Source organism: Erinaceus europaeus, chromosome 7 (genome assembly GCF_950295315.1).
Source record: "Erinaceus europaeus chromosome 7, mEriEur2.1, whole genome shotgun sequence".
In the NCBI taxonomy this organism is placed as follows: domain Eukaryota; kingdom Metazoa; phylum Chordata; class Mammalia; order Eulipotyphla; family Erinaceidae; genus Erinaceus; species Erinaceus europaeus.
This window is the reverse complement of record NC_080168.1, coordinates 128,756,505-128,779,014: the sequence shown is the minus strand read 5'-3', so window position 1 is coordinate 128,779,014 and position 22,510 is coordinate 128,756,505. Positions and strand designations below refer to the sequence as shown.

Here is a 22,510-nt window from a genome sequence, read left to right as displayed (position 1 = left end):
TAAGCCCCCATAGTAGAGTTAAGCCCCCATATAGAGTTAAGACCCCATAATAGAGTTAAGCCCCCATAGTAGAGTTAAAGCCACATAGTAGAGTTAAGCCCACATAGTAGAGTTATGCCCCCATAGCAGAGTTAAGCCCCCACAGTAGAGTTAAGCCCCCACAGTAGAGTTAAGCCCCCACAGTAGAGTTAAGCCCCCACAGTAGAGTTAAGCTCCCACAGTAGAGTTAAGCCCCCACGGTAGATTTTAGCCCCCACAGTAGAGTTAAGCCCCCATAGTAGCGTTAATCCCCCATAGTAGAGTTAAGCCCACACAGTAGAATTAAGCCCCCATAGTAAAGTTAAGCCCGCATAGTAGAGTTAAGCCCCCATAGTAGTGTTAAGCCCACACAGTAGAATTAAACCCACATAGTAGAGTTAAGCCCTTATAGTAGAGTTAAGCCCTCATAGTAGAGTTAAGCCCCCACAGAAGAGTTAAGCCCACATACTATAGTTAAGGCCCCATAGTAGAGTTAAGCCCACACAGTAGAGTTAAGCCCCCATAGTAGAGTTAAGCCCCCATAGTAAAGCCCACATACTATAGTTAAGCCCCCATAGTAGAGTTAAGCCCACACAGTAGAGTTAAGCGCCCATAGTAGAGTTAAGCCCCCATAGTAGAGTTAAGCCCCCATAGTAGAGTTAAGCCCACACAGTAGAGTTAAGCCCCCACAGTAGAGTTAAGCCCCCATAGTAGGGTTAAGCCCCCACAGTAGAGTTAAACCCCCACAGTAGAGTTAAGCCCCCATAGTAGAGTTAAGCCCCCACAGTAGAGTTATGCCCACACAGTAGAGTTAAGCCCCCATAGTAGAGTTAAGCCCCATAGTAGAGTTAAGGCCACACAGTAGAGTTAAGCCCCCATAGTACAGTTAAGCCCCCACAGTAGAGTTAGGCCCCCATAGTAGAGTTAAGCCCCCACAGTAGAGTTAAGCCCCCACAGTAGAGTTAAGCCCCCACAGTAGAGTTAAGCCCCCATAGTAGAGTTAAGCCCCCATAGTAGAGTTAAGCCCCATAGTAGAGTTAAGCCCCCATAGTAGAGTTAAGCCCACACAGTAGAGTTAAGCCCACACAGTAGAGTTAAGCCCACATAGTAGAGTTAAGCCCCCATAGTAGAGTTAAGCCCCCACAGTAGAGTTAAGCCCCCATAGTAGAGTTAAGCCCCCACAGTAGAGTTAAGCCCCCACAGTAGAGTTAAGCCCCCACAGTAGAGTTAAGCCACCATAGTAGAGTTAAGCCCCCATAGTAGAGTTAAGCCCCCAGAGTAGAGTTAAGCCCCCATAGTAGAGTTAAGCCCCCAGAGTAGAGTTAAGCCCCCATAGTAGAGTTAAGCCCACATAGTAGAGTTAAGCCCCCATAGTAGAGTTAAGCCCACACAGTAGAGTTAAGCCCCCATAGTAGAGTTAAGCCCCCATATAGAGTTAAGACCCCATAATAGAGTTAAGCCCCCATAGTAGAGTTAAAGCCACATAGTAGAGTTAAGCCCACATAGTAGAGTTATGCCCCCATAGCAGAGTTAAGCCCACAAAGTAGAGTTTAGCCCCCATAGTAGAGTTAAGCCCCCATAGTAGAGTTAAGCCCACACAGTAGAGTTAAGCCCCCACAGTAGAGTTAAGCCCCCATAGTAGAGTTAAGCTCCCACAGTAGAGTTAAGCCCCCATAGTAGAGTTAAGCCCCCATAGTAGAGTTAAGCCACCATAGTAGAGTTAAGCCCACACAGTAGAGTTAAGCCCACACAGTAGAGTTAAGCCCCCATAGTAGAGTTATGCCCCCATAGTAGAGTTAAGCCCCATAGTAGAGTTAAGCCCCCACAGTAGAGTTAAGCCCCCATAGTAGAGTTAAGCCCCCATAGTAGAGTTATGCCCCCATAGTAGAGTTAAGCCCCATAGTAGAGTTAAGCCCCCACAGTAGAGTTAAGCCCACATAGTAGAGTTAAGCCCACACAGTAAAGCCCACACAGTAGAGTTAAGCCCACATAGTATAGTTAAGCCCCCATAGTAGAGTTAAGCCCCCACAGTAGAGTTAAACCCAAACAGTAGAGTTAAGCCCACACAGTAGAGTTAAGCCCCCACAGTAGAGTTAAGCCCCCACAGTAGAGTTAAGCCCCCATAGTAGAGTTAAGCCCCCATAGTAGAGTTAAGCCCCCAGAGTAGAGTTAAGCCCCCAGAGTAGAGTTAAGCCCCATAGTAGAGTTAAGACCACATAGTAGAGTTAAGCCCACACAGTAGTGTTAAGCCCACACAGTAGAGTTAAGCCCCCATAGTAGACTTAAGCCCCCATAGTAGAGTTAAGACCCCATAGTAGAGTTAAGCCGCCATAGTAGAGTTAAAGCCACATAGTAGAGTTAAGCCCACATAGTAGAGTTATGCCCCCATAGCAGAGTTAAGCCCACAAAGTAGAGTTTAGCCCCCATAGTAGAGTTAAGCCCCCACAATAGAGTTAAGCCCCCACAGTAGAGTTAAGCCCCCACAGTAGAGTTAAGCCCCCATAGTAGAGTTAAACCCCCATAGTAGAGTTAAGCCCCCACAGTAGAGTTAAGCCCACACAGTAGAGTTAAGCCCACAGAGTAGAGTTAAGCCCCCATAGTACAGTTAAACCCACACAGTAGAGTTAAGCCCACACAGTAGAGTTAAGCCCCCATAGTAGAGTTAAACCCACACAGTAGAATTAAACCCACATAGTAGAGTTAAGCCCCCATAGTAGAGTTAAGCCCCCATAGTAGAGTTAAGCCCACATACTATAGTTAAGCCCCCATAGTAGAGTTAAGCCCCCATAGTAGAGTTACGTCCACACAGTAGAGTTAAGCCCCCAAAGCCGAGTTAAGCCCCCATAGTAGAGTTAAGCCCAAACAGTAGAGTTAAGCCCCCATAGTAGAGTTAAGCCCCCATAGTAGAGGTAAGCCCCCATAGTAGAGTTAAGCCCACACAGTAGAGTTAAGCCCCCATAGTAGAGTTAAGCCCCCATAGTAGAGTTAAGCCCCCATAGTAGAGGTAAGCCCCCATAGTAGAGTTAAGCCCACACAGTAGAGTTAAGCCTCCATAGTAGAGTTAAGCCCCCATAGTAGAGTTAAGCCCACACAGTAGAGTTAAGCCCCCACAGTAGAGTTAAGCCCACACAGTAGAGTTAAGCCCCCACAGTAGAGTTAAGCCCACACAGTAGAGTTAAGCCCACACAGTAGAGTTAAGCCCACACAGTAGAGTTAAGCCCCCATAGTAAAGCCCACACAGTAGAGTTAAGCCCCATAGTAGGAAAAGTGAGAAGCGCAAGTATCCAGTTCGAGTCCCGGGCTTCCCACCTGCAAGGGGGCAGTCGCTTCACAAGTGGTGAAGCAAGTCTGCAGGTGTCTCTCTCTTCCCCCTCTTTGTCTTCCCCTCCTCTCTCGATTTCTTTCGGTCCTATCCAATAAAAAACGGGGGAAATGGCTGCCAGGAGCAGTAAATTCGCAGTGTAAGCACTGAGCCCCAGTGATAACCCTGGAGGCAGAGAGAGAGATAGAGAGAGAGAGAAGCAGACAAAGTGACCAGAGCACTGAAGCTTCCTCCTGTGCCCTGAGGGTCGGCTACTTGAGTCGCGCACATGGCAGAGCAAGTCACCATCCAATTGAGTTATTATGCCAGCGTGGACGTTTCCACACGCAAAGATGGGATACTGATGCCTCCGGGTGGGCTGTCAGATTGAGCGCGTCTTTTCATCCGCTCACCTACGGACTAGCCTACTAGGTCTGCCCCTGTGCCCCAGCACGCAGGGCACTTCCGCAACGTGTGTGCACAACCAGGTGAGCCGCCACCAGGCCCCTGGCAGGGCAGTTCCGTAACGTGTGCGCTCACCCAGGTGAGCCGCCACCCGCCCCTAGCAGGGCAGTTCTGTAACGTGTGCGCACAACCAGGTGAGCCGCCACTCGCACCTGGCAGGGCAGTTCCGTAACGTGTGCGCTCACCCAGGTGAGCCGCCACCAGGCCCCTGGCAGGGCAGTTCCTTAACGTGTGCGCTCAACCAGGTGAGCCGCCACCCGCCCCTGGCAGGGCAGTTCTGTAAGGTGTGCGCACAACCAGGTGTCCCGCCACCCGCCCCTGGCAGGGCAGTTCTGTAAGGTGTGCGCACAACCAGATGAGCCGCCACCCGCCCCTGGCAGGGCAGTTCCGTAACGTGTGCGCTCAACCAGGTGAGCCGCCACCCGCCCCTGGCAGGGCAGTTCCGTAACGTGTGCGCTCACCCAGGTGAGCCGCCACCAAGCCCCTGGCAGGGCAGTTCCGTAATGTGTGCGCTCACCCAGGTGTCCCGCCACCCGCCCCTGGCAGGGCAGTTCCGTAAAGTGTGCGCTCACCCAGGTGTCCCGCCACCCGCCCCTAGCAGGGCAGTTCCGTAACGTGTGCGCACAACCAGGTGAGCCGCCACCCGCCCCTGGCAGGGCAGTTCCGTAACGTGTGCGCACAACCAGGTGAGCCGCCACCCGCCCCTGGCAGGGCAGTTCCGTAACGTGTGCGCACAACCAGGTGAGCCGCCACCCGCCCCTGGCAGGGCAGTTCTGTAAGGTGTGCGCACAACCAGGTGTCCCGCCACCCGCCCCTGGCACTGCAGTTCCGTAACGTGTGCGCACAACCAGGTGTCCCGCCCCCCGCCCCTGGCAGGGCAGTTCCGCAACATGTGCGCACAACCAGGTGTCCCGCCCCCCACCCCTGGCAGGGCAGTTCTGTAAGGTGTGCGCACAACCAGGTGTCCCGCCACCCACCCCTGGCAGGGCAGTTCCGTAACGTGTGCGCACAACCAGGTGTCCCGCCCCCCGCCCCTGGCAGGACAGTTCTGTAAGGTGTGCGCACAACCAGGTGTCCCGCCACCCGCCCCCGGCAGGGCAGTTCCGCAGCTGGTTTCCTTCCCCCGCGCATTCAGCTAAAGAAGCAGCACCCAAGCCGGCTCTGAGTTGGCCTGAAGCTCGTCTCTCCAGACGCGGCCCCCAGCCGCGCTCCCAACAGCGCTACTTACGCGCCCACCACCAGGCTGGCCCCCTCCAGCACCGCCAGGCCGCGGAGCTGCTCGCGCACCAGGAAGCGCTCGCCGCGGGCGCACACCAGCACCACCTGGCGCGCGTTCTCCAGCAGCAGGCGGTGGCCGCGCCGCGCCATGTCGCTCTGGCCGCGGGTCTCCGGGCGGCGGGCGCCGGGCTCGCTGCTGTCCCCGCCCCGGGCCTGGAGGGCGGAACCGGGCGGGCGCTGCCGCTGCAGCCTCCCCCCGCCAGCGCCGGATGAGCGGCCGCTAGTGAGAAGCTGTAAATGCGCCATGGTCACGGAGAATCCTCGCCGTCTTTATTTTATTATTTTATCTTTTTTATTTTATTTTATTTTATTTTATTTTATTTTATTTTATTTTATTTTATTTTATTTTACCACCAGGGTTATCGCTGGGGCTCTGTGCCGGCACGGCAAATCTACTGCTCCGGCCTTTTTGCCCCACCTCCCTCCCCTTTATTGGTTTTTTTTCTTGATAAGAGAGAGAAATTGGGTGTATATGTGTGTGGGGGGGAACCAGAGAGAGAGAGACCTGCAGACCTGCTTTACTGCTCGTGAAGCTTTACCCTGCAAGTGAGGAGTGGGGGTCTCGAACCCTAGTCCTCGCGCTCAACTCGATGGCCACTGCCCCACCCTCGCTTTTTCTTGCCACGTTCTGAGCACATATGGGAGAGCATGTAGCCCTTACTTTACACATAAAGCCACAGAAGCTCGGTCACCCGGGCAGATCTTCGCCTGGAGGGAGAGTCACAGAGGGGCCTGGGGGCGGAGGGGGCGATGGACGGGGCGCTGCGCGCGTGCACAGCACGGCAGGGTGGCCTGGGCGGCGGGTGGGCGCTTTTCGGTTGGTCAGTTCTGTTCCGGATCCCCCATGAGAAGGCGCCTGAGAGGAAGAGGAAGAGGAGGCAGAGTACAGGAGGCTGGAGCAGAAACTAGAGGATCAGTGGGTACCTTTGCCGATCTATTCCTGAGGTCTTCCTGAAGGCTAGGCTGACACAGTTCCTGAATCTCTACTCATGGAGGTAAAACTGTGCCCTCCCACCCCCCTCGAGCTCCCCCCCAACACTCACCACAAACCAGATACACCTGGTGGGGCCTACCTTCAGCTGGCAGCCAGGTGAGGAGACAGGGCCGCGTCCGTTTCAGGAAGAAAGTCTCGGATTCCCAACCACATCCCCTTCCTTTCTGCTTAACAGGTGCAGTGAAGATACTGGCCAGCGTCGGGTTTTGTTGGAGTTTCTTGGTTGTTTTGTTTATACTTTTCCACTGAAGGTTCTGTGTTAGGCCCAGTGGAAAACATGAAGATAGGAAAGGCACATTTTCTATCTCACAATAAAAAAAAAAAAGATACTGGTCTCCGGGAGGTGGCGCACCGTTTTTAGCGCACATGGCGCAAGGTGCAAGGATCGGCATAAGGATCCCCGTTCGAGCCTCAGGCTCCTCACCTGCAGGGAGGGCCGCTTCACTGCCGTGAGGCAGGTCTGCAGGTGTCTGTCTTTCTCTCCCCCTTTCTTCCCCTCCTCTGTATCTCTGTCTGTCCTGTCCAGCAACAATGACAGCAGTAACAATAACAACAGCAACAACAACAATAAACAACTAGGGAAACAAAAGGGAAAAGATGGTCTCCAGGAACAGTGGATTCGTGGTGCAGGCACCCAGCTTTAGCAATAACCCTGGAGACAAGAAGAATACTTTATGGGCATACACATAATGTACTATGAAAGCAAGCTGAGGCCTGTGAACAAACAAAACTTAAATCTAGTATTATTTTTTTATATTTATTTATTCCCTTTTGTTGCCTTTGTTTTTTTTTTTTTATTGTTGTAGTTATTATTGTTGTTATTGATGTTGTCGTTGTTGGATAGGACAGAGAGAAATGGAGAGAGGGGGACAGAAAGACAGACACCTGCAGACCTGCTTCACCGATTGTGAAGCGACTCCCCTGCAGGTGGGGAGCCGAGCCGGGGGCTGGAACCTGGATCCTTGATGCTGGTCCTTGCACTTTGAGCCACATGCACTTAACCCACTGCACTACTGCCCAACTCCCAATTTAGTATTATTTTTAACATTACTGTGAAGCCTCCTATGGATTAACAAAATAAATAAGAATATAATTGAGCGCCCTGGAGATAGCTTACCTAAGAGGCTAATGCCTTTGTCATGCGTACACACACCAGGCTCCAGTCCCCAGCAGAGCAAATGGAAGTACTTGGCCATTGGGGAAATCTTAGGTTCTATGGTTTTCTTCCTCCCCTCTCTGGTTATGCAAAGACTTTCATACCTGAAGCTGTGAGGCCTTAGGTTCAATCCCTGACACCACCTTAGGCTGCAACTGAGCAGTGTACAAAGAAATTGAGGTGTTGGAACCTTGTACGTCTGTAATTCCACTTCTGGAATGACTTGTCACTTCAGATAGAGAGAGAGGGGGAGATGCCTCATGACTTGAGTTTCCCAGACCAGTGGTTCTCCCCTCTCATGTCAGGTGCCTTCAGATAGAGAGAGGGGGAGATACCTCATGATTGGAGTTTCCCAGACCAGTGCTTCTCCCCTCTCATGTCAGGTGCCTTCAGATAGAGAGAAAGGGGGAGATGCCTCATGACTGGAGTTTCCCAGACCAGTGCTTCTCCCCTCTCATGTCAGGTGCCTTCAGATAGAGAGAAAGGGGGGAGATGCCTCATGACTGGAGTTTCCCAGACCAGTGGCTCTCCCCTCTCATGTCAGGTGCCTTCCAGGTACATAGCAAGGTGCACAGAGCGAGCCGTCCCCTGGCCTCAGAAGAAATATCTTAGAAGTAAAGAGAAATACTACAGAGAAACAAATAGACAGCAGAAACACATAAAGTGACCAATTTGTTGAGAAGTAATAGAGATTATGCCAATAAATTGTATCCACCACACTTTGCAGTTATAGGTATATGTGTAGCCTCATGCAATCACAGACATAAAGGATGATATTATTGAAAAAAAGCCTCTGGGGTTCAGTAACTTAGTTTTAATTCCACTTATTATACTTATGAGGCATTTGACTTTGGGGCATGTCCTTAAATCTCCCAAAGTGCCAGCTTTCTTATTCCTATTACAGGGATAATTGTTCCTAGTTTATGGATTTATTTAAGAATTAAAGAAGGAGGACTGTAATTAATTTATCCCAGTGGTTATCTCAAATAGAAATAAGTATTATTGTTATCATTACTGTTTATTTTAACTCTGGTATTTGTCTTGTGGTCAGTTAAAGATTAGGCAACAGTTTATGGCACTGGATTCTTTGCTGACTCCATAGGACACATCGTGTACTTAAAGTTTAAAAGTCTGGCCAAATCCAAAAGAAATGACTAGGTGTTTGTGGGGCTTCGTCTCTGTGTGAAGCCAGTGTATCCAGCTGCAGCACAGATGACATAAAATGGCCTGAAAAGCCCCTGCAGAGGCAAGGATGAGAGCGAACTGCTTGGCTGGTCTAATTATCTGGTTCGTACTGACACACTTCTTCCTCTCCCTCCCTTTCCTCTTGATGGCCAGTTGTTGTTTAGTTTGCAAAAGGGGGGTGTAGAAATGTCAACCGAAAGGTCCGCACAAAATCTGAACTTGCTGCCAGCAGAGCGGGAAAGGTGGAGCTAAAGGCCGTGTTTTCATCACTGCCCTGCATCCAGCTGCCAAGGACCTAGTGGCTCCTGGCTTTTAGGTAAACAAAAAGCTGTTAGCTTTAACCTCTCCACACCATCCCAGGACACAGTTCACAGCCCCTTCTCCTATTTGCTCAAGTGGGTGGGAAGGAAGTGGGAGAAACACTGGAAGGTATTGGGTCTGAGAAAATGTGTCTAAATCTTTATTTGCATATAAAAGAGAAACATAGCAAGCCTGTAGGAAAGGCATTAAGACCCATGCTTGGTAGACCATGCAGGTGCACTGAGTCTAGCTGGATAAGCCAAACAGAAAAAGCTAGAGTCAAATGCAGGACTCAAACTTAGTCTCCAAAAGCCAGGGATCTCCACTGACAGCTTCATGTGACCCTGAGGTGATGTGCTCTGCCTTTTGTGAGGAATGCACTGATGAATTCAGTCAGCAGTGTGGTGTTCACTTAGAAGAATGCTGTATGTTAGATGTCTAATAGCTCTCAAACTTAACAAGTTATCTCTCTCAAACTTAACAAGTTAATATCTTAAACTTAAAACTAATTTAAACTTAACGTTAAAGTTAAACTTTAATTAACTTAAATTAATTAACTTTAAATTAAATTAAATTAACTTTAATTAGCTAAAGTTAATTAAACTTAAAGTTAATATCTCTCAAACTTAACAAGTTCCAAACTGAACCTTTGAGCTTCCAAAATAGGCCCCTTCCCATTCTCTGTTACCAGCGATGATAACGTCATCCTTTTGTCCTGGTCTTTTTGTGTGTTTGTTTATTTTTGAACACTGGTTTGCCTATCATATGATTTCAAGGGTGTGTGCTAGAGAGTGCTAGTGACACACCTGGTTGAGCACACACACTACAGCGCACCAGGATCCAGGTTCAAGCCTACAGGGGCACAAAGCTTCACAGGTGATGAAGCAGGGCTGCAGGCGTCTCTCTGTCTCTTTCCCTCTCTAGCTCCTGCTTCCTTCTCAATTTTCCTCTGTCTCTTTCTAATAATAAAGAAAGAAAGAAAAAGAAAAACAAGGATTTCAAGGGTGTCGCTTTATCCGCTGTATGTGTATAAGGCTCGGCTTTGCAATGACAGCCACTTACCACTAAGAGCCCATAGGGGCTTGAGATAATCCTGTCACTGGGCATTTCAGATGATTCTGTATGTTGGCCATTGTGAACAGCGGTTCTATGAGCATAAGGCTGCGAATACCCTTTCAAGTTAGTGTTCATGTCCTTTGGATAAATGCCTTAGGTACAATACTGCAAGATCATCCCGTACTTCCATTTTTACTGGTTTTTATATTATTTTTTAAAAATATTTATTTATTTATTTATTTCCTTTTTGTTGCCCTTGCTGTTTTTATTATTGTTGTAGTTATTATTGTTGATGTTGTCGTTGTTGGATAGGACAGAGAGAAATGGAGAGAGGAGGGGAAGACAGAGAGGGGGAGAGAAAGACAGACACCTGCAGACCTGCTTCACCGCCTGTGAAGCGACTCCCCTGCAGGTGGGGAGCTGGGGGCTCGAACCGGGATCCTTACACCAGTCCTTGCGCTTTGTGCCACGTGCGCTTAACTCTCTGTGCTACCGCTGGATTCCCCCGTTTTTTACTGTTTTAAGGAAACATAAAAACATACCTTTTTCATACATAGAGGTTGCTTCAGTTTACATTCCCATCAAGTGTCACAGTCCCTTTTTCTCCAGAGCTTGGCCAGTAAATGTTGTTTCCAATCTTCTTGACACCGACTGTTCTCGCCAGGGTGATGTGTATCTCACCATGGCCTCCTTGCCTGGCCTGCGCCTCACAGCCATATCCGAATCACCAGCCACGTGAGGTGCTCACTGTCAGGCTCAGAGTCTGTCGGTAACTGAAATGTGCACATTTAATTTCTATAGATGTTTTCCTGCATTTGTTCTGACTTAAAAAAAAAAAAGAATACTGCATTAACATGTTCTTTATGTTGACAACGCAAGTTTTGGGGGGCATGTCTTAACATTTTGCAGCTAAGATGAATGACTCACTCTCCTTACCCTAGTTCCAAGTCTGATAAAATTAAGAGAGTGTGTTCCAAATCAGAGATAGTCACTATAAATGCCTTCCACTGCAGGGCACAGAGCCTTCCACAGGGAACTTTTCAAACTCGCTGATTTCACACGTGTGTGTGATTTTCCATGGCACCTGGGGAAAAGAGTCGAGGACCTCATGCATGCAGAGTTCAAATGACCAGTCCCTTCAGCCAATTATTTTATTCTATAAATTTAGACAAAGAGTGAGGGGAGGGAGGGAGGAAGAAGAGGGAGAGACAATACATTGTCACTTCACCATCCATAGAGCTCTGCTTCTTCTTCTAGCGTTTGCCCTTCTTCCTTAGCCAGTCCACAGCATCAGGTTGAGCCTGATGTAAAGTTTCGAGACCTCCTTTGAATCTGGAGAGGTGGCCGTCGTTGACTGTGTGGGTCATAGTCTGTCTGGAGCCGCAGGGGCAGTTCGGGTCGTCTCTGGCTCCCCAGCGATGGAACATAGCGGCGCACCGGCCATGGCCTGTTCGATAGCGATGGAGGAGGGCCCGATCATAACGTGCTAGGTCAAAGCCGGGTTGACGCTTGCAGGGGTCTGTGATGAGGTGTTTGTTCTTTGCTCTGCTGATACTAGTCTAGTCATGGAGCCATGGAGCCATGGAGGCAAGTTTGGTGTGCTGTCTCCCAGCCCCATGCGTGTTTTTCTCAGATTAATACTATTCTGGCTTTTTACTCCCCCCCACCCCCAACCCTGCTCAGCTCCGGCTTATAGTGAGTGCTACAGGAAATTGAACCTGGGACTTCGGAGCCTCAGGCATGAAAGTCTCTTAGCATAAGCATTAAGCTATGTCTCCACCCCCTACTCTTGCTTTATTTATTTATTTTACTTCTAGTTAGTAAAGAGGTAAATAGTGACTTAAGCCTCATTTTCAGGCTAGTCAGTTTATGGGCCTAATAACGTTTTTTTTGTTTTGTTTTGTTTGTTTGTTTTCTTTACCAGAGCACTATTCAGCTCTGGCTTATGGTGGTACAGGGGATTGAACCTGGGACTTTGGAGACTCAGGCATGAGAGTCTCTTTGCATAACCATTATGCTATCTACCCCTCCCCCTAATAAAGTTTTAATGAGCTTCCTATTTATCAAATATCATGCTGACAAATATTATTAAAAATTCATACACGCCTTCCTAACTGATTATTTCCTTGGGATAGTTTTTTAGAATTAGAAGTTCTGGGTCAGAGTTTGCGTGAGCACTACTTTTAAAAGCAAAAAACCAAGGGACTGTGTGGTAGTGCACCTGGTTGAGTGCACACATTGCAGTACACAAGGACTCAGGTTCAAGCCCCCAGTTCCCACCTGCAGAGAGGAAGTTTCACAAGCAGAGCTGCAGGTGTCTCTCTTTTTCTCTCTCCCTCTATCTTCCCCTTTCCTCTCAATTTCTCTGTCTCTATCCAAAGTAAATAAATGAAAGTAAAAAGTAAAGGCAATAAAACAATTTGCAAGTTTCTGGCAGTTGAATTTAGCCACGTTATAAGTAGTTAGAGAATTATTTTAAAATGTATTTTCCTTTCTTTAGGAAGAACCAGGAAGAAAGATGACATCCAAACGTGTGAATACATCACTGTTGCCTGAAGGTAAGGAGGAAATATCTCAGTGAGTCTGTGCCTTGCAGTGTGAGGCTCCATAGTGAACTGGGCATGAAACCTGCAGATGCTACACCGCCAGCACCAGCAAGGTTTTCTATATAAATAGTTTATAAACTGCTGAGAAGATTCTCTCCTACTTTTAGTTCTGAAAAGAAAATTCTTCCAGTCAGAAGGGCCCTAGACTACCGTATTTACTAAACTGCTAGAATCTTTCTTAACGTAAAAAACAAGAAACTCAGCATGATGAGTGATGTAGATTATGCTTAGCAGAGACTAGCCGCTTCTTGGCCGCTTCCCTTCTCCTCACCCCCTGCTTCTGCATGAGTATACAAGGATTCATCCTTACTGACACAAAGAATCACAATAGCCAAAGTGTGGGACTAACCTCAATGACCACTGACAGATGACTGAATCTTTTTTTTTCCTCAATTTTTTATTGTCTTTGTTTATTGGATAGAGACAGCCAGAAATTGAGAGAGAGGGAGTCGGGCGGTAGTGCAGCCGGCCAAGCACACGTGGCACAAAGTGCAAGGACTGGCATAAGGATCCCGGTTCGAGCCACCGGCTCCCCACCTGTAGGGGAGTCGCTTCACAGGCGGTGAAGCAGGTCTGCAGGTGTCTGTCTTTCTCTCCCCCTCTCTGTCTCCCCTCCTCTCTCCATTTCTCTCTGTCCTATCCAACAATGATGACATCAAGAACAATAATAATAACTACAACAATAAAATAACAAGGGAAACAAAAGGGAAAATAAGTATTTAAAAAAAAAGAAATTGAGAGAGAAGGGGTTGATAAAGAGGGAGAGAGACAGAGAGACCCCTGCAGCCCTGCTTCACCACTCGTGAAGATTTCCCCCTGCAGGTGGGGACTGGGGGCTTGAACCTGGGTCCATGCACACTGTAACATGTGCGCTCAACTAGGTGCGCCACCACCCAGCTCCCGAGATGACTGGATCTTCTGGGTTTTATATATTCAATGGAGAGGTCTGGGAGGTGGTGCGGCGGCTAAGGCACTGGGCTCTCAAGCATGAGGTTCTGAGTTCGAGCCCCAGCAGCACATGCACCAGAGTGATATTCAATGGAAACTACTTGACCATTAAAAAAGATGATGATGTGTCATTTGGGACAAAATGGGTGGGACTGGAAATGCTTGCTCTAAGTGAAATGAGTAAACAAGTAAGACACTGCTACTGGGTGATTTCACGCATGTGAACTAAATTTCACTCACGTGAACTAACTATGTAGGTGGCTAAAGTAACAAGTGAGGGGCGGTGAGGGCTGGGGAAGAGACAGGACGAAGAGGAGGAAAGGAGCAGAGAGGAGACAGTGCCTGCTTACACACACTGACTCTTAGGCTCTGCAAACTCTGTGGCGGCTATCAGGGGCACGTGGAGGACACGTGGAGAGTGTCCTTTGCCTATCTGATGTGATGGCACAGGAATCCTGCAGTTGAGTGTGGTGTTATAGGAGACACAAGACACACATGAAACTATACTCCTAAAATCTTCTGCTGTCATGAACCCGTGTTAAATCAATACAATGTATTTTCCTAAAAGAATGACTTTTTTTCACCTATAAACTTGACAAATACTTCTAAGTCGGATAACACCTAGAGTCTGTTATAGTAACAAGCACTCTACACACATTCTGTTTAAAGGACAATTTGGTACTATTGGTGTTTGGCATTCAAAAGTCTCGCTGCAGCTGACAGAAAATATAAAACATTGGTGGCTCAAACACAACAGATGTTTATTTCTTGCTTAGATGAACAAACTCTCATTTTGGACATAAGCATATGGGGGGGTGCTAAGGGCTTTCATCAGGGACCAGCTTTCTTCTAGTTTGTTGCTAGCCTAATTATTTAAATTTTTTAGACAGAAAAAAAGGAAGGGGGTAGGAGAATAAGGAGGAGGCAAAGGAAAAGGTTAGAAGAGGAGGGGGGGGGAATAGGGAAGGAGGAGAGGAGAAGGCAGCACTCACTCAGCTGTCTGGAAGTTCTATTCACTTCTTGACTCTGTTGTTCTCCTTTGGTGCCCTGGGGCCTCATTTAAGCAAGACAAGTTCCCCATCCCTGGCCTGTGTTTCTGACCCAAGACAACTGCTTCTTGCTTTTTTTTTGCCTCCAGGGTTATGCTGGGGCACTATAAATCCAGTGCTCCTAGTGGCCTTTTTTTCCAACAGGATGGAGAGAAATTGAGAGAGGAGGGGAAGACAAAGAGAGAGAGAGAGAGAGAGACAGAAAGACAGAGAGAGAGAGAGAGACCTGCAGACCTGCTTTGCTAGGTCTGAAGCATCCCCCCTGCAGGTGGGGTGGAGGGAATACTGGAACCTGGGTCCTTGCGCTTAGTACTGTGCATGCTTAACCAGGTGCACCACCGCACGGCCCCCAAGACAACTGCTTCTGTACCAGTAATCACACCCATATTCTGGCCAGCGAGCAAGAGAAAAGCACCTCCTATGATCTGCTTCCCTACTCCCTCTAGTGTCCGTCCGCTTGGCCAGGATGTAGTCATACGGCTCCACCTAATCTAGCTCCGAGGGAGCTTGAGAAATTGCCATTGGGTGCCCATGTGTCACGATAGAATGAAGGACTCAGTTTCTATAGAAGGGAGAGAAGAGATTAGGGGGGCACTTGTAGCCTCTGCTCTACTACCAAATGTTAACAGAAAAAAAAATAGCCCTTAAAAAAAGCAGTTGGAAATATATTCTACGGGTGCATTGGCAAAAATGATTGAAGGGGCGTGTATCCGAATCTTCACTGCAGCACTGTTTGTGATTGCAAATAATTGGAATCAACACAACGGCTGTCAGTACATGACTGGTTATATAAATTATGGGCAGGGTAGACAGCATAATGATTCTGCAAAGAGACTGTCTTGTCTGTGGCTCCAAGGTCCCAGGTTCAGTTCCCCCACACCACCATAAGCCAGAGCTGAACAGTGCTCTAAAAATAAATAGTTACTAGCAAAGGATCACTAGGTAGAGAGCTTTTTGTAAATGGGAGAAGCCGTCTCAAGAGGATGTTATACTTCTATATGTTCATATATCAACCCCCTTATTGATCAATGAAGGGCCAGAACATTAAAAAGAAGAAATCCGGCTATACTGAGGAAGCGACTAAAAAGTTCCATGGCGGCCAGCCAGTGGCACACCTGGTTAAGCACTCACATTACAGTACACAAGCACCCAGGTTCTAGCTCCTGATCCCCACCTGCAGGGGGGAGTGAAGCGGCTGTCTCTCTGTCTCTCTGCCTCTCTGTCTCCTCCTCCCCATTCAATTTCTCTCTGTCTCTATTCAATAATAAATAAATAAATAAATAAATAAATAAATAAATAAATAATACTTTTTAAGTTCAATGAAGAGGACAAGGGCAGGGACAAGGGCAGGGGCAGTTGAGCCCCCACATTACCATGTAAAAGGACCCAGGTTCAAAGCTCAGTCCCCACCTACAGGGAGGAACTTCAGGAGTGGTGAAGCAGGTCTGCTGGCCTCTTTCTCTCTCTCTCTCTTTCTCTTCCTCTTTCCCTCCCCTCCCTTCTCCATTTATCTCTGTCCTATCAAATTAAAAATAAGGGGGGGGTGCAGAGATGGCCACTGGGAATTAGTGCCACATGCAGGCGTGGAGCTCCAGCCATAAACCTGGTGGCAATATAAGTAATTCATCTCCGAATTACTTGTTACAAGTAATTATTACGTCCTTGTTACAACAAGGAAAACAAAACAGAAGTTCAAGCCAATGAATGTCTTTGTTGTGCAAACAGGCAATAGTGTTCCTGCTCAGTGCAAGGACAGAGCAAAGGGCGTACAGATCCTGTGCCAGCTGCAGGCCCTGGATGCCCACCTCCAGCAGAGCACCGAGGCTGCCTGCCTCTGTCCCTCTCCCTCTGCTCCCCACTGGCGGGAGCTCTGTGCTTCTCATTAACAAGGAGAGGTAACAGTTTTTCTTTTTGGTTGTTCAAACAGAGGAAGCTAAAGATGACAAAAAGGAAAAGCCATATAAGATATTTGTCAAAGATCTATTCCTTTTCAAGGAAAATGAGATGGCAGCAAAGAAAAAGGTATGGTTTTCATGAAAGTTACTTTTTCAATTAATGTTAGAATTGTCATGCAAAGAGCACAGGACTCCAGAGAGGATGCAGAGATGGTGCACCAGACATGTGTACTTCTGGCCCCAGAGGTCCCTGGTTCAGTTCCTGGTTACCACCATAAGCTAGAGGTGAGCACTGCCCTGGTAAAAAAAATAATTATTTTTAGAAAAAGAAAGGAAAAAGAAATCACAGGAACAACTGAGTGGAAATGAGTTTTGCTGGTTTGAAAACAACTTAAGGTGGGAAGTGTGTCCAGCCAGTGTGGGCTGTAGACGAAGTGAGTTCTGGTTTTCGAAGAGCCGAGTTTGGGTGCGGCCAGTGTCTATACGTACGTACGAGTCCTTCAGGAAACTCACACTCGTCTGAGTGGGAAGTGTGGGCAGTGCAGGGATGAGTGCACAGTGCCTACTTAGAACCATGTGTCACAAGCACAGGGAGTGGTGGAGAATTCAGCAGGGTGTAATTTTCTGTATAGTGCTGAGGTGGAAGGTGACTTGTTGGTCATGGAGGGCTTCATCGCAGCCTCCAGTGACCAGCTCTCTCCAGCAAGGAGTCTGGGGTTCTTACCAGTCCAGAGGCAGATATAAGACTGACTGGGTTAGGGGTAGATAGCATAATGGTGATGCAAACAGACTCTCATGCCTGAGGCTCCAAAGTCCTAGGTTCAATCCCCTGTACCACCATAAGCCAGAGCTGAGCAGTGCTCTGGTAAAATAATAATAATACATTTAAAAAGTAAAATAAAAAATAAAAGACTGTGTTGGGCCCATCAAAGCCAAAAGAATGTAACTGTTGTGTGGATGCTTCCAGGGTTGTCATAGTGTTCAAACTTCAAGTGTTAGCTAGTGTATTTCTTTTATCCTTCCCTTCTTCCTTCATCTCTCTTTTGTTTTTGTTTCCTCCAGCTATGTATGTTTATGTTAAGAAGGGGAGGGTGAGAAAGAAGGATAAACAGAAGTAGAGGTAAGAGTGTATTGTTTTAGAATTATTTTGGTGTGACGCTAAACCAGAGATGCAGTCAACTTTCCTACTGGGCTTTGCAGATTTAAACATTATATTTTTTTTATTATTATCATTATTTATTGGATAGAAACAGCCAGAAATCGAGAGGGAAGGAGGAGATAGACAGAGAGACACCTGCAGCCCTGCTTTACCACTCGAAAAGCTTTCTCCCTGCAGGTAGGGGCCAGGGGCTCGAACACGGGTCCTTTTGCCCTGGAAAATGTCACTCAACCAGGTGCGCCACCACCCGGCCCCCTTAAACAATATTTTTTTTACTAGTGGGGGCTGGGCAGTAGCACATCGGGTTGAGCACACATGGCACAAAGCTCAGAGACCAGCGTGAGGATCCCAGTTCGAGCCCCCTGGCTCCCCACCTGCAGGGGGTTGCTTCACAAGCAGTGAAGCAGGTCTGCAGGTGTCTGTCTTTCTCTCCCCCTCTGTCTTCTCCTCCTCTCTCCATTTCTCTCTGTCCTATGCAACAACAACAACAGTAACAACAGCAAGGACAACAAAAATGGGAAAAATGGCCTCCAGGAGCAGTGGATTCATAGTGCAGGCACTGAGCTCCAGTGATAACCCTGGAGGCAAAAAAAAAAATTTTTTTTTTACTATCTTTTTATTTATTGGATAGAGACACTCAGAAATCAAGAGGAGGAGATAGAGGGAGACAGAAAGAGAGACACCTGCAGCCCTGCTTCACCACTCACAGAGCTTTCCCCCCTTCAGGTGGGGGCTGGGGACTCAAACTCGGTCCTTGAGCCCTGAACCATGTGCCCTCAACCAGGTGCGCCACCACCTGGCCTCCAGACTTTTCATTACATATATGATCATGCCTCAAGTCACACAGCTTAGACTTCATGAAGTTTGCTTTCCTTCTTTTTTTTTAACTGTCGTCTATACATCAAGAAGTTTGAGACATCGAATCCATTTTTCCACTCTCATATTGATTAAATAGTGATTTGTAAGACTATAAGTTAATAGGACTGTATATGAACACCATTCCCGCCACCAAAGGTCTGTGTCTTCCCCGCCCCCCCCCCACACACACACACAGTGAAGCGGAAAATCTACCCTTCTCCTCCACCCAGAGATTTTTACTTTGGTGAAATACTCCAAACTCAGTCAGATTATGCTTTGAATTCCACTTTCTGTCTTCTTCCTCAACTTCTGTTCACCCCATAACTCTTCTTTGTCTTTCTGACTTATCTCATTTAACATAATTCCTTCTAGCTCCATCCAAGATGGGCCAGAGAAGGTGAGTTCATTATTCTTTTTTTTACACATGTAACTTTTTTTTTTAAAGATTTTATTTATTAGTGAGAAAAATAGGTAGAGAAAGAAAGAGAGAGAGAGAGAGCCAGACATCACTCTGGTACATGTGCTGCTCGGGACCTCATGCTTGAGAGTCCAATGCTTTATCCACTGTGTCATCTCCTGGACCACTAGTTCATTATTCTTAATAGCTGAGTATTCTTTTTTTTTCCCTCCAGGGTTATTGCTGGGCTCAGTGCCTGCACCATGAATCCACTGCTCCTGGAGGCCATTTTTTTTTAAATTTATTTTTTATTTAAAAAAGGATAAAACAACAAATCCATAGGGTAGGAGGGGTACAACTCTACACAATTCCCACCACCCAATCTCCATATCCCACCCCCTCCCCTGATAGCTTTCCCATTCTCTATCCCTCTGGGAGCATGGACCCAGGGTCATTGTGGGATGCAGAAGGGGGAAGGTCTGGCTTCTGTAATTTGCTTCCCCGCTGAACATGGGCGTTGCCTGGTCGGTCCATACTCCCAGTCTGCCTCTCTCTTTCCCTAGTAGGGTGGGTCTCTGGGGAAGCGGAGTCCTGGAGGCCATTTTTTTCCCCTTTTGTTGCCCTTGTTGTTGTAGCCTCGTTGTGGTTATTATTATTGCCATTGTTGATGTTGTTCGTTGTTGGATAGGACAGAGAGAAATGGAGAGAGGAGGGGAAGACAGAGAGGGGGAGAGAAAGACAGACACCTGCAGACCTGCTTCACCGCCTGTGAAGCGATTCCCCTGCAGGTTGGGAGAGCCCAGGGCTCGAACCGATCCTTACGCCAATCCTTGCTCTTTGCGCCACCTGCGCTTAACCCACTGCACTACCACTCGACTCCCTTTTTTTTTTTTTTGCCATCAGCATTGTCTCTGGGGCTCAGTGCCAACACTACAAATCCACCACTCCCAGCGGCCAATTTTTCTTTTTCTTTCCCACTATTTTATGGACTATGAGAGATAAATTGAGAGTGGAATGAGACACAGAGAGGGAGAGAGAAAGATGGACACTTGCAGACTTCTTCACCACTCGTGAAGTGCCCCTCTGTGGGTGGGGAGCAGGGACTTGAACCTTGGTCCTTGTGCATACCATATGTGCACTTAACCAAGTGCACCACCACCTGGCCCCCTAGCTGATTTTTTTTAGATAGAGGAACAAAAAGGCAGAAAGAGGGAGAGCCATCACTGCTAGGTTGTTAAAATGTTATGAAAGAGAAAACAATGTATCCATGATCATCTATATTTTCCCCTGTCCTCTCTAGGAGAGTTATAGTTTTGTATTGCTCATTAAGACCTGTGGTTCATTTTTAGTTCATACTTATAAAGGAAAAAAAGAAGAAGAGAGAAGAGAAGAAGGCATTGTCGCACCAAAGCAGCCTCCTGGGGCACACACACCGGGAAGCAGAACTAGCCAAGTTATCTTGTTACCCCAGTAGCAGAACTTTTTGAAAGATATCTAGAAATGCTCCATGACCCATCCATCTGTCGGGAAATGTTCTTAAGCTTGTGTTTATATAGCTGCATTGAAAAATATCCAAAATTAAAACTCACACAATTGGGGGCCCAATTTTCAGTGTCTCCTGGGAAGATCCATTTCCTCTCAAATTTTCAATTCCGTAGACTCGGCCTTTTTCAATCAGTGGCATTTTCAATTTACCTACCTATTGGACAAGACCAAATTGTGAAAATAAAGTCAGAATGACATTTTCCTGTTTATTGAGTGTTGAATGTCTTTATATTTGTGCCTTAGCTTCATAGAAGGAACTAAAAAGTATACACAATTCTTCATCAAGGAGTTTTGAGATTCATCTGCTCAATATATCAGCATTCAGAAAAAGACTTGTTGCCAGTGATATTTTAAGAAACGGTGACTATGTTATACTGGCATGTAAGAAAACCCTTTAAACTTTTCACTTGGGCAGGAGCAACTAATGAACCGCAGCATGAAAGTCCACCAGAAGTCGACTTTTTCCTCTCGAATGAAGAGCCGCTCTCACCTGGGCCAACTAGCATTCCCATCTGAACTAGGTGGTAAAAATTCATTTGAGAAATTTGGGCTAGATCCCACTCTCGTTCTCAGATTAGCAGAAGGTAAGTCTAAATGATCATTTAAGAACATTGCTTTGGGAGTTCACTATTAATGTCATTTTGGGGGGACTTTTTGAAGAGAAAGTACATTAAAGTTAGCAAAGATGGATAAAATATTAAGGGAATGACCATATACATATTGAAACTTCTTCTCCTTTTCTTTCTTTCTTGTCACTTTCTTTTGTTTTAACTTCTATCTATAAAATGCAAACATTGACAAGACCATAGGATAAGAGGGGTACAACTCCACACAGTTCCCACCACCAGAACTCCGTATCCCCTCCCCTCCCCTGATAGCTTTCCTATTCTTTATCCCTCTGGGAGTATGGACCCAGGGTCATTGTGGGATGCAGAAGGTGGAAGGTCTGGCTTCTGTAATTGCTTCCCTGCTGAACATGGGTGTTGGCAGGTCGATCCACACTCCCAGTCTGCCTCTCTCTTTCCCTAGTGGGGCAGGGCTCTGGGGAGGTGGGACTCCAGGACACACTGGTGGGGGTCAGCTGCCCAGGGAAGTCAGGTTGGCATCATGGTATCTGGAACCTGATGGCTGAAAAAGAGTTAAGGCATAAAACAGAACAAATTGTTGACTAATCGTGAACCTAAAGGCAAGAATATTACAGATGAAGATTTGGGGTCTCCGTTTTGGAAAAAGCCGGTAGGTCTATTTTAGGTCTATTCCAAGGGGCCCATGACTTTACTAGTTTTTGCCTGAGCCTGACAGCTAATATGCAGGTGGACCCAAGGTATTGTCTGGGGAGATGGTTTCATAGTTGGAAAAAGGACTAGAAAGCTGGATCAGGGAAGAGATTAGCTCCTAAATATGAAAAAGTATATAAATACTGTTAACTGTAAACCCACTGATCTGATCTGGGGCCCATATTCAGCACAGGAGCCTGTGTAGCTTCTGCATCCATGTAGGTCTGAGCTGGCTTTCTGTGGTCACAGCTAGGAACATTCCAGGCTGCACTCATTTCAGGACCCATCTTTCCTTGAGTGGTAGAGTATGTTGCCCAACTTCCCTTTAGAGAATGGAACAGTCCCTACCTTTTTTTTTTTTTTTTTTTTTTTGTCATTTTCATGTCTTCATCACTCGGGGATGACTTTTTCAGATGGAGAGAGACAGAAAAGAAGAGACTACAGTGTCAAAGCTTTCTCCAGTATCCAATGCAGTGGGGGCCAGCTTTACACCTGGGCCACACACATGGTAAAGCAGCACACTGACCAAGTGAGCTATTTTGCTGGCCCGACACTGAGACTTTCTAACGAGAAGCTCTGGTTGTCCGAGCTGTAGAACACATCACTAGGATCAGAAACAGTCTGCCTGTTGCAAAGCATCATTTGTTTTGTTTTGCCACTAGGGCTTTGCAGTGGACAGCTGTTTTTCCAGAGAGAAGGTGAGAGACAGACACTACAGCCCTGCTCGAGCACTCGTGAAGCCTCCCTTTTTGCATAGTGCCCCCATGTGGTGGTAGAGGGCTTGAACCCAGGTCCCCTTGTGTGATAATGTGTGTGCTTTATCAGGTGCATGTCCACCCAGCTCCCTCAGAACCCGGTTTTCATGCCTTTTGATGGCAACATGTTAAAATTCAAGATAGCAAGTGTTTCTCTGTGAAAGAGGACAAAGTGATGTGCATGGTGTCATGGAGTTCCCAAAGTGAGATAGGAGACTATTTGGAGGTTAGAGTGGGAAGTAATGAAGTGATAAGATCTCTTCTCACA

At 47.2% G+C, this 22,510-nt stretch overlaps 2 protein-coding genes across 4 annotated transcripts in view; one reads left to right on the top strand and one right to left on the bottom strand.

Annotated features, from left to right (window-relative positions):
• The window catches only part of AMDHD1 (amidohydrolase domain containing 1), a 32,355-nt gene extending 26,894 nt beyond the window's left edge, over positions 1-5,461 (bottom strand). For both annotated transcript variants that reach the window (XR_009550885.1, XM_007523202.3), the window contains exon 1: positions 5,013-5,461. Coding sequence is in view for 1 of the 2 variants with exons in the window: in XM_007523202.3 (XP_007523264.1) it covers positions 5,013-5,308 (296 nt within the window). In the remaining variant the exon portion in view is untranslated. The remainder of the gene's footprint in view (positions 1-5,012) is intronic.
• Positions 5,462-5,583: 122 nt separating this feature from the next.
• CCDC38 (coiled-coil domain containing 38) overlaps positions 5,584-22,510 on the top strand; it is a 56,291-nt gene continuing 39,364 nt past the window's right edge. For both annotated transcript variants that reach the window (XM_060195574.1, XM_060195573.1), the window contains exons 1-4: positions 5,584-6,057; positions 12,254-12,311; positions 16,284-16,378; positions 20,626-20,794. In XM_060195574.1, the coding sequence (XP_060051557.1) occupies positions 6,052-6,057; positions 12,254-12,311; positions 16,284-16,378; positions 20,626-20,794 (328 nt within the window). In that variant the 5' untranslated portion in view covers positions 5,584-6,051. The remainder of the gene's footprint in view (positions 6,058-12,253; positions 12,312-16,283; positions 16,379-20,625; positions 20,795-22,510) is intronic.